The following is a 12,338-nucleotide window of genomic DNA, read 5'->3' on the forward strand; positions in this document are numbered from 1 at the left end:
ACCGTCACCCGCACCAATACAACTTTCTTGTGAATCTGCAACAACCTCGGCAACAACTAAATCTATAACCGAATCGCAAAATAAACCATTAATATGTTTAAATGTTAATATAAATGATGAAAATTCACACATTAAGCACATCGCTAGAGATTTTTTGAAAAGCAATTTCGGGTATGCTGCGAATGATGAAGATTTAGAGACGAAAATCAACATAGAAGGTAATGGGTCATTATCAGGTTCTATACGATGTTTTAAATGTGGTAAACTAGTGAAAATCTACAAAATAGCCAGAAACAGCAATCAAAAGGCTCGTTGGATTCTTACAAACTATTACACCCATTTGAAAAACCACATAAAAAATGAGGGTCGATGTCAAAGCAAAGTGCGAAAAGATCAATCTCGGGAACAACACACCTATCCGACTATAGAAAACTATTTCTCAGCAACACCGAAGGTCAAACCTGGTTCACACTCTCGCTCACACCGTAATGATCTTCAAACTGTTCCCTTGGAGGGGTTATGTGAACCACAAGCTGGTCCATCATCTGGGTCCTTAGTAAAAGTGCACACCTTACGCGATATCACTATAAAAAAAGGAAAATATGTTGAAAATGTCACTGAAGATCTGAATGATCTGGAAAATCAACAAGTAACTTGTTCTAAAGGAAGAAATGATGTGGACCAAATCGAAGAGTTCATTCCAAATCAACGGATTCCAGAACCCAAACAACGTAAACGGGTAAGGGTGTTAAGTAGTTCCAGTAACTCCGAAAGTAACTCCGAGGGCCATTCATATAATAGGCAACGTTCGGATTTTTGTAAAAGCAGAGCCGCGCAAATCGAGACGAAAACAACTCACGGCTGTGCTGAAACATCGACCGATAAGCTATCGAAGAAATTGGTTTTGGTACAAAGTACTGTACAAGGACATGAAGACGCAATAAAAAAAGAAAGCAAGTGGACACAGAAAAAATACAGTAGGAAAGAGAGAAGACGTCGATCACGTGAAAAACAAGATGACAGACAGCCACTCATCTCAAATTATGCAAAACATTTAAATGCTTCGGAAATGATATTAAAAGAAAACAAACAATTAAGAGAAATGATCATGAATATTCTACCGTCCCATAAAACTGAACATGTTGAAGATAACCTAAATAACACAGATTGTATCAGTTCGTTTTTAAAGATACTACTGAATACTGCTCTCCAAAATAAAGACAGAGTGAGAAACAATATGTTTGATCCTAAACTTTTACAGTTTTGCGTGTATTTATTTATTGTAAGTGGAAGATTAAGCTACGAAACTCTACACGCTAACTTACCTAGTTGTATACCCTCGACGTCGACAATACTTCGAAACATTCATAATCTTCATCACACACAAGAAGGAAAATTGCAATTTTTAGAGTTGAATGAGTTTTTACTCAAACGGAACTTACCAAAAGTAATATGGGTAAGCGAGGACGCTACAGCAATTACGAACAAAATACAGTACTGTTCAAAAACTGATAGTATTGTTGGATTTGTGAAACCATTGGGTCCAGACGGTTTACCACAGGAAAATATATATCCAGCTTCTTCAGCAGTGGCGATTCAAAAATACTTTGAAGAAAATCCCCGTGCAAATTACGCGTACATAATTATGGCACAAGTTCCAATTGATAGGAGTCCATCTTTTTGCATAGGAATCTTTGGAACGGACAACCGATTTACACACCTTGATGTGTCACGACGATGGGCTAAGATACAAAATGAAGCTAAAAAGTATGGAATCACCGTTCTAGGATTTTCTTCTGACGGTGATACAAGACTGCTAAAGGTCATGAGAAAGACATCGAAGTTTCACTGTGACTATACCGACCAGAATAATGATATTGGTGTTAAAGATCTTGTAGACGGCGAAGATTGGAAATCTCGGTGGAAATGGTTTAATATGAAAATGGATAATGACAATATTTGTGTACAGGATACTATACACATCGCAACAAAATTAAAGACGAGATTCTTAAACCAGAATGTAAAGTTGCAAATGGGAGATTTGGAAGTTTCTCAAAATTATATAAAGCGACTTATAGAAGACGAAACCAAAGACAAACACCTATTGACTCTCTCTGATTTAAAGGCAGATGATAAGATGAATTTTAAGGCTGCCGAAAAATTGTCATCAGAACTGGTTACGTCCTTATTAGAAAAAATGCACGACGGTGTAAATGGAGGAGCTGCAAGAGCTACTATCATATATTTGAAAATAATGCGTTACGTTATTAGATCTTTTTTGTTTAAGGAAGAAACAATTAAAAACAGAATTCATTGCTTGTGGTATTGTGTATTTTTCCTAAGGATTTGGAGAGATTGGTTACACAATAACGATTCTGTCTCTTCTCAAAAATCTTTTATTTCTTTAAAGTGCTATTTATGTGTCGAACTTAATGCCCATGCAATGATAAAATTAATTAGACGGTACAGAGACGATAAAAATTTACGAAACTGCAACTTTACTCCGTGGTTGTACAGCTCCCAGCCATGCGAACAAATGTTTAGGGCCACTCGATCGTTGACTTCTACATTTTCAACAATAGTGAATTTCAGTCTTCTGGAAATTTCCCAAAGAATCAATAAAATTCAATACATTAATAATGCAGTAGCAGATTTGTGTGATAACTTTGTATTTCCACGAGAAATACACAAAAAAATTGGTGGTATGCAGCATAGTACCGATGTATTGCAATTCGACCATATAACAGACGATTGTATCGAAGACTGGGTTAAAAATTCTTTGAATGAAGTAAAGAAAGATTGTGAGCTATTAAATATACCTTTCAACGATTCATGGCAAAGTATTAAATATTTGCATAGCTACCACAGTGATGACAATGAACAACTTGAAGAAGGTGATACAAACAATACCCAACATATTTTTGGGATCGCTAATGAGGATACAGCATGCAACAACAAAACTAACTCTTTCGATGAAGTAGTGAAAAATGGAATAAACGAATTATTAACTGAAGACTCGATTTCTATGGAAGAGAATGAACAACCCGATGATGTTTCTAATGATCTCTTGAAAGGCTTTGGTGATACGTTACAATTAAAGGACTGCGGAAAACGTGATAAGAATTCCTCTTTTATAGATGTAAGAGTTGGCGATAAAGAACTCACTATTCGAAAATCATCGTTATGTTGGCTTCTGACTAATCAATCTTGCAAGATGAGTGCTGATCGGTTAATGAGATTTCGAAACTCTCAAAATTCTCCAGTGGCAAACAGTGATCATCAAAATAAATATGACCCTGTCATAGTCAACGAAAACTATTATGCCGTATATTACTATGACAACTGGTATATTGGACGTGTCTTAGAAGAACCATCCCCCAAAATGTATGTAATTAAGTTTCTTAAAGAATCGTTAGATTCATACGATTGGCCAAAAACAGACGACATTCAGAATGTCAGTGCAGAATATATTTTTTTTGGACCTATCACTATGTACGGTACAAAACCTATGACAATAAGTAAGTTTGATAAACAAAAAATTGTGGTCAAGTACAAGGCTTTGAAGCGCAAAGAATGTAATGATAAATAATATTACTGTTGTAGGTATGTATACCTATTCTATATTACTCGTTAGATTTTAGTTAATTAAGCAATATGTCATACTAATTCCGTTTTATGTATATTAACCTCAATATTAACATTATTAACTAGAACAATGTGCATCTTATTTTCTTATTATTCTTTTGCGTTAAAAATAGTTGTTATGAACCATTTTTTAAGAAATAAAATAAACCTTTTTTCAAATAAAAGGAAATTTATTTAATATGTGGAAATACAGTGGAAATATGTGCAAATAAAATGGAAATAAAGTGGAAATGTATGGAAATAAAGTGGAAATATGTGGAAATAAAGTGGAAATATGTGGAAATAAAGTGGAAATATGTGGAAATATTGTGGAAATATGTGGAAATATTGTGGAAATATGTGGAAATAAAGTGGAAATATGTGGAAATATTAAGTGTAGTGGAAATAGGTGTACACAAATTACCTGCGTGATTTACCCCTCGGTTAATTACCTCTGCAAATTGAGGAAGTAGGTTGTGCTGATGCCACTGTTTTATTGGGGACAAGTGCATTTGTTTAGTAAACAAATGCAGGTGCGTTTAATCTTATTGACAAAAACATCTCGACGCGAATGGTGATGACGGCGGTATCCGCAGCAGCGTAAGTATTTAGAGGGTGAACGACCTTGTGACTCACCTGGGATCAGGCAGTATAATTTTCTTACTAGCCCGTGCAGCTGGTGTGCATTTGCTTTTTTCCATAGCCATAAGATAGCTGACATCGGCCAGCACTGCTTCCAAGTCCGCCATTTTGCCGTAAGCCACTGCACTTCTCTAAACGCTTTAAATTAACATATTTCGGGAAACCACCACACTACACCTCCATTCCTACATAATAAACGCGATCGGCGTTCGCGTCGGGCTCAGTTCGGCGCCTTCGCAATTTAAATCACATAATAAAAACGGTAGAAATTCAATATGGAGAGAGGATGTACGAAAATTTTAGCGACAAACCCAACCTCATTCGCGGAACTGCAGATTACGCCAACAACAAATCGTACTCAAAATACGACTGATCGCTGATTGGACGGTGCGTCGTTACCTTTGCCGTGCCGCTCGGCTTTTTTCGCCGATCAGCTGATTTTAAATATCAACAGCTGTACGGTTTGACAGTTGATCGACGTCTGCAATATTTTAATTAAAAAAATCTCGGTCCTTTTATTTCGGCCCTTTAAAATAATTTTCGTTGACGAGCATTACGGAAATTGACTCTCATCCGTTGTTTATGCTTAAAAATGCGCTTCTCGATGAATATAAAGGTTTTTGCCCTTCTGGTATAAAGTAATTGAATAGGTACTTGACTCTTGACAAAAACAGTGTTTAAAAATTGTGTCAATACCTACTCGATTTCATCAGAATCCTATTACCACAGATTGCTATTACACAGAAGGATAGGCAACCCATGAAGCTTTTGTGTAAAACATCTCAAAACACAGTGGCGTATGATGCATTAGGCCCAATAGCAACACAAAGAATAAACCCGAACGACTACTACATCTGGATGTTACCTACCGTTATCGTTTACTGACGAGTTTTGTATTACTTTTCCTGAAATCGCCTTTTATAATATAAAATTTCAATTTTCATACACAACTTTGCAGTTCGGAAAAGTTGCAGGAGGCATGGAAAGTGTTACTGCATCTGTCATGGAAACGAAAATTCTCTGACATGAAGTAGGTACATATAGACATGAAAATAAAGGTTTCATGATGATTTCAGGAAAAAGAGGTTTATTAACGCCTTCTCGACCTCTCTTTTATATTCTCAGCTCTCTTGATTGTTCCTTCGAGCCTTATTTGATACTTTTTCGACCTTCTAAAGTCCTCATGGCCTTCTTAACGCTCCTCTAATTCGGACATTTCCCGCATCTTTTCACGCTTGCCGCAATCCATCCTGCCTTTATTTGGTTTTTGGTTCACGGCTCCTTTAAGCGTCATTTCCGCCCCCCTGAACGTTCTTTACGCTTTCTGTAAGTTTCTACCCTTCTTTCGAGTTTTCTTTACGGTCCTTCAAACAGTTCTTCCGCGTCCTTCGAACTTCTTCACGTCATCTCCAAATAACTAACGGCTCTTCAATCCTTCTCGGTTCTCTTTTTGCTTTCTCAATGCCTCCTTCGTGCTCGTGCATACTTTCTCCTTGCGCTCTCAACTTGTTCTTCTTGTCTTTTCGACGTCACGTTCTCGATGCTTTCACATCGCTTTCTTTGAGTCTACTTCGAGTCATTCATAACCCTCCTTGAAATCTAATCTACGCTTTTAAATAATCATCTAGACTTTCCGCTTCTTTTGGGCTTTCGTCATGCTTTTTTCGACGCCGTCACCTTCAAACCTTTCTCCGCATTCTTTTCACTTTCTTCGAGCTTTTTTCTTGCTTTCTCGACGCCTCTACTTCGAGTATTCTAGGCGCCTCCTTCTTGTCCTCTCAACGCCTGCTTGACACCTCTTGTCTTCTCGATGCTGTCTCCTTGCTCTCTCGCCTTCCTTCGACCGTTCTTCGCGTCTTCTTTACGCCTATTTCGAACAGTCTTCACTCTGTACCTTTTTACTACCAGCACGTTAGTATTTGGGTAAGAAATGACGCCCACTTTCTGACGAAAATACACGTTTTGAAGCACCAGGAATCCGTATCAAACAAAACCACGATGATGTCGGTCTGCAGGACAAAAAATTTGCTGTGGTTAGCACAGATACCACCCCCACGCCCGCAAGACACCAGCGCATGTGCGATGTATATTCTATCTAAGAATATGAGTACCAAATTTGGTTCCAATCGGTTCAGCCGGAAATGAAATTTTGACACACTTGCGCATGCGCGTTTCTGCCTAATAGCCTAACATTTACTGGGCTAGGACAGGGTCGAGAGAAGGGTGACGGAGATCAAACGGTCGTATTTCGTAATTATCGATGCGATCCATTCCATAGAAACGACGCCGACGGAAGGACTCAAGCTTGCTATTTTTATTATTATTGTCGGTGTTTCTTGTGAGAACTCAGGTCTAGCCTGGTTAACTAATCGCACGGATTAAAATCAAGTAACGATTAGTGTCTGTGTCTGGTGAAGTTATGTAGGGTTCTAAAGAAAAATAAAAATAAAATAAATATTCACACACTCACATTGGAAATCTAGAGATAGTATGTAATTCATACTTACCAACATAGCTATTAATGGCCCCAATAGTCAACGCTATCAGGAAAGAAGAAAACAAAACAAAAATATCATTATAATAATTCCTGTAATTTTATTAAATAGAGTTTATTGTGTAAGTGTTTCTTTGGCTTTGCGTTTGGGTTGAATACGAGTGGGTTGTGATAACGTGGTGTGTTTATGTGAAGAAGGAGTTTTGTGTTTTTTATTATTATTATTATTATTATATTTAAATGATAATAGCATGAGGCAAGCCTATTTATGCTATTTTGTTTAAGCTAAATTCTATCGGTTACGAACGTACAATTAGTTAACAATATTAATCTTTTCTAAATTCTTGTTATCAAGACGATTCTTAAATTGGTAGGTACACATTTATCTTCGACGTCCTAAATTCAAAACTTATGTGTTATTATGATATATGTATATGGATTCTGTAATAAAATAAACAAAAAAAAAGAGAAACTAAGGTCAATTCACTCGTGGCGTAACCACTCATGAAACATCCCTTTCTCGTCTTCTATATAAATACGAGTAACTATTAATTACATAATTTATTTATCTATAATTAAGTTATTAAATAAATTTATAACGGTCCATAAGTAGATTGATTTATAACAATTATTATTTATCAATTATCACTTACCTACTTGTACTTTCAAATTTACAACACAAGCGCGAATTTCACAATTTATCACTTCGGGATCGATGTTGGAACAACTATTAAACACAATTCAGTTTACTTATACAGCAAACGATTCTAGAGTCAGCATATACATCCTGGAAAGAACACGTTACACCTGCTTTTATTCCTTATCGCCGATAACAATCCTTTATCGACTTTGTAACAAAGCACCCGTTTTCCACCCGAAGTTATGACCACATAGTATAGTTGTGAAGACGATCAGCTTTGCTGAACACCCGGTATTTAGATGCGTTTTCGTTACTAAGTAGTTTCTGAATTTACTTATTTGCTCTAGAAGACGACGAGTGAGCTTTTGTGTGTTTTCGTTTTGTTTAATTGTTTGTTTTACCGCCGATAACACACGTAAGTGAAGTAGTGAATTTATCAGTTTTACAACTGTTCCTGTAGGGAGCCACCGAGAGCTCTCTTGTCATAGAAAAAGAGGGCAAATTAATACTTTCGAATTTCAGACATGTACGCCATTATTAGCAGATTTTGTTTTCTATGGTAAATTGAAAGCGAGCAAGGCAATGCAATTATCAGCCAGATAGCGACCACCACATTGATCCTGCGAATTCCAATTAGCAATGGTTGTTAATTGGAATACTGTATCTGGAAATTGGATTGGGGCGTCCTTAGTTCCAAATTAAGCGCGCTTAATTAAGAAAACGACACGCCGACCGATTTGGAATTTCCTAGGTTTCCTCTCTGCAAGAGCCGAATTTTGGATAAGGTAAAGCCGGTGTTTAGGGGGGATTTTTCCCCCTTGCACTTCCGCCAGTTACATTTCATTGCATCCGTACAGTTTCATTTTTGCTTTTACACTAAGTTACCGCACCTTATTGATTGCAGTTGGCTTTTAACGATTTTTTTGCTACCGCTCCGTTAATTTAATAATAATAATAATAATCATGTCGTTTATTAAATCACGCTAATCATATAAGGTAACAAGAATATCTTAATAATAATATGTACAAGTGCGCAATTTAAAAGGGCGAAGTTCAGGTGCTAACGGGAAATCTTCCACTTAACCCTTTGCATTGTAGAAATTAAATTAAATTATACGTGAAGTTAATTATGTGAATATAAAAAAAGAAAAGAATTTACAATTATAACTAGTATAAGCGTGCTTGCTTATATAGTGTTGACCATTATTATCTTGAATTTGTACAAAATTGGATCTTGTCAAATAGATATGCAGGTTCTTTACTTACAACTATTTTGTGAAATAGTACAGATGAGTGAAACATTCGTCTATTTGCCATATTTAACCAACCCAATGCCTCTAGCTTGTGATATATATGTTCGTACTTTCGAATTTCGAAAATTAAACGCATACAGGAGTTTCGTATTCTCTGTATACGCCGAATATCTACACTATCTATACAAGCTCCGTATATAACATCACAGTAGCTAAATTGTGAAAGAACTAAAGCCTCACGCAAAATTATTTTTATCCTTTTATTAAATATGTGCCTATTATCATATATGATCTTTAGATTGCTGAAAGCTCTTTGAACAATATGGGCTACATATGGGTTCTAAATCTTAGATCTACATCAATATGCAGACCTAAATTTTTGACACATGGCCTTGGGGAAAGTGTAACATCTTTCACAGTTATCTTAAATGTCATTAGCCACAGTGTTTCTGGCTTTAGTTCTTCCAAAAAGAATGGTTGATGACTTCAGAGGATTTATATACGCAAACCATGCTCTTCGGAGATCTTAACTAATCGTTCAACATCCTCATTTATACGCATATTTGCATTTATTGCATCACCTGAACTAAAATTATAATGCAGCTGAGTATCATCTGCATACTGATGGAACATAGTATGCTTGAGTGACTTACCAAAATTGTACGTAAGTATAAATAATGAAAAGCAATGGTTCCAGTATTGAACCTTGTGGTACTCCAGAGGTTAGTGTCGCCGCATTAGATGTTAGACCATTTAGACTTACCCGTTGCGATCTACCCGTCAAAAAATTTTCCAATAAGGTACAAGATTCATCATCAAATCCAACAAAACTAATAGAGAAAGGTTCCCCGAATCTAAAGCCTTAAAAATGTAATCGGTTAAATTTAACAAAGATGTCGTACAGCTATAACCTTGTCTAAAACCGGATTGTGTTGGTGGTAGAATATCAAAATGTTTCAGGCGAGGTTTTATTTGCTCCGCCATAATTTTCTCCAAGACTTTTGATAGTACAGGCAGAATACTTATTGGCCGAAGGTCAGTATATGATTGTGGTTGGTTGACTTTTAGGCAGGGGTATTACCTTGGCACTTTTCCAGACCTTGGGAAAAACGTTATTCTTTAAGCAAAAGTTTATTATGAAAGTGATATGAGGTAATATTACGGAACTACATAGGATTATCATTTCAAGGTAAGCTTTGTTACTTTCCGTTTCCCTAATTCTAGGGAGGGGGGGATTGTTCGCTTTCCCGCATTTGCTTTTGTTCTATTGCTCTCGTTCCCGCTAGTTTGCCGTAATTTTCCGAACTTTCTTGACCCGTCCGATTACTACAAACTGTTGTCCGTCCGCCCCTCTGTTTCGTTTGCCAAAAATGTTTACAGGGCAATGACTTGACCAAACAAGAACTGAATACACAAACACACTTGAAAAAAATGAGGGGTAAAGGAAATCGAGTAAATGTAGGATACAAAGGAGATAAACACAAAACATTCAAACGAACAATAAGAAAGAACATGTTAACAACATCACTTGATCAGCAATGAAAAAAGTAACAAAAGGAGGGAGAATGTAAGTTAAAAAAAACAGTTAAATAGCATAGGAAAGAAAAGTTCCATACAAAATACAACAGGCAATGAATCCAAAAGGCCAGAACAAGAATGAAGTTGAAGATAGCTACGTGAATGAACAAAGTATAAATGGCAAAGAGCAAGAACAGGGTTTGAAAAAGAAAGTTTTGAAAGAAAAATTCAGACAGATTCAAAATATGTCCAAAAACTAAAAGAACTCTATAAAAGAGCTTGAATAACTCTTCGAATGCAATATAATTTCATGTATTTCTTTGTTTTAGTATTGAAATGGGGAGGATGGCGAATTGAAATGATCTGTAACAGTATATAAATAATTTATTTGTGTAAAAATATTAATCAGAGATAGCTATTCATTAGTATAGACTTTTAGTAAATCCAAGTACAGTTGCCGTTGTTCACTGGTATAGCTTTCAACGTGCATGTAACGCAAGTGCGTCGCCGCCGATAATAAAACTGCCGACCTCTCCGGTAGTAGCCTATCTAACACTTTGTGCATTTGGTGCTGTAATAAGTCGAGGTACAGATAAGTGCTACTGTTGATCAACGCGAAGTCTTCAGGTCTTAGTAACGTCGTTAAATGGCCCAGTGTGAGGCATATCTGAAAACAGATCCATATCCATCCGCTGCTTAAGTAAAAGAACGTACCTGGTCCACCAAATGATCTTGGTGATTGTATTCGCTGAAGTCTTCTATATTCTGGGTGTTCTCCAAGGCTTTCAGCAGCGACTCCCACACAAACACGAAGTAATTCTGATACCCTTCTCTCGTATTAATACACGAGAGCGCTAACGCCGCGTTAATTCGCACCTTAAAATTGGGAAAACTCAAAATGAGATCGGCAAGCGAGCAAAACAACGAGTCCTTTCGTATGTAATCGTTGATCGGAAATTTCGCCAGTTTCAAAGCTCTGCCGACGGCGTAGCACGAGTTCCAACGCAACTTCATGTTGGTACCAGTCGTGCAACATCGTATCACCGCGTCCACTCCCTCCTCGACCGCCACTTTAAAATCGTCCTGCTTAATCGTCTCACCGTTCACCAGCTGGAGGAGATTTCCCAAGGCGCGAACGGCGTTTACTTTGATTTTATCGTTATCTTTGGAGGCCTGGATCGCGATCTGTAGCAGCTGCAGCAAGACGTGGTCGGGAATTTCCTCTTTGTTAGAATCTTCTTTGTTTAGGACTAGGGCGTCGCTTAAATTTCCCAGAGACCACGACGCTTTGATGCGCACCACCATTGAGCTGTCTTCGAGCATACGACGAATTACCAACGCAACATCAACGACAAAACCGGGGTCCTAAGGAAGCATGTATTTCGTTCAGTTAGAGTAAAAAAGGTTTGGAGAAACCACGTTGTTTTGTCTGCCACGGACTCGAGGAATTAATTAAAAACTACAGAATGAATGAGGATATTTTGAGATCTGACAATTGACAAACAATTTAGGAAAAGCAAATTTTTATATTAGCAAATATTTTTCCCAAGAATACGACCTTTCTGTAATGACGTTGGGCCCTAAGCTACGATCTGGCCTTCCTACCACCCTCCCGGTCTCCTCCCACCAGGTTTTCTAGTTATTGCCATTATACAGTTCCATACTGCCCCCCATTTGACGTTTTTCCCTAGTGATCGTTTGCGATTGGTTAGCGCCCCAAATACCTTCGCTTGCGCCAACGGCGTTTTTCAGTTACTCCAAATACTTCCATAGCGTCCGCCCAGTATTCCAAGTTGACGTGGAATTTTGCATTCGGAATAACTGAGGAACGGCGGGGGTGCAAACGAATGTGTTGAAGGCACAAACAAGCGCGAACCAAACGCAAACCATTTCTAGTAAAAAATTGAGAGGGACGGTAGGGAGTAATAACTGGAAAACGGCGTGACACAAATGAAGGTATTCGGGGCGCAAACGATCACTAGAAAAAAAGTGAAATTTTAAAACTTGGGGAGGGGGGCAGTAGGTATGGGATGTTGTATTTAGAATAATTGAAAAACGGCGGGGGCGTAAAGAAGTATTCGAGGCGCAAAGCAAATATGCGCAATCCGTCGCTCTGTGACAAAACATTTTTTTTTAATTGGGGGCAGTTATGAATCCCCCCCCCCCC

General features: G+C 37.6%; 1 protein-coding gene across 1 annotated transcript; it reads right to left on the reverse strand.

Annotated features, from left to right (window-relative positions):
* Positions 1-10,537: 10,537 nt before the first annotated feature.
* Positions 10,538-12,332, reverse strand: LOC116165083 (HEAT repeat-containing protein 6-like). The gene is made up of 2 exons (XM_031479371.1): positions 10,886-12,332; positions 10,538-10,838 (listed from the first exon to the last, which is right to left on the reverse strand). The coding sequence occupies exons 1-2, from the start codon at positions 11,492-11,494 to the stop codon at positions 10,587-10,589; spliced, it is 861 nt and encodes a 286-aa protein (XP_031335231.1). The 5' UTR covers positions 11,495-12,332; the 3' UTR covers positions 10,538-10,586.
* Between the last annotated feature and the right edge of the window lie 6 nt (positions 12,333-12,338).

Source organism: Photinus pyralis, unplaced genomic scaffold (assembly GCF_008802855.1).
Source record: "Photinus pyralis isolate 1611_PpyrPB1 unplaced genomic scaffold, Ppyr1.3 Ppyr1.4_LG2, whole genome shotgun sequence".
NCBI lineage: Eukaryota > Metazoa > Arthropoda > Insecta > Coleoptera > Lampyridae > Photinus > Photinus pyralis.

Coding starts and splice junctions, on each gene's coding strand:
- LOC116165083 (XM_031479371.1), bottom strand. CDS start 11,494: ATGCTCGAAGACAGCTCAATGGTGGTGCGCATCAAAGCGTCGTGGTCT. Junction 10,839..10,885: donor AAGATCATTTGGTGGACCAG/GTACGTTCTTTT, acceptor ATCTGTTTTCAG/ATATGCCTCACACTGGGCCA.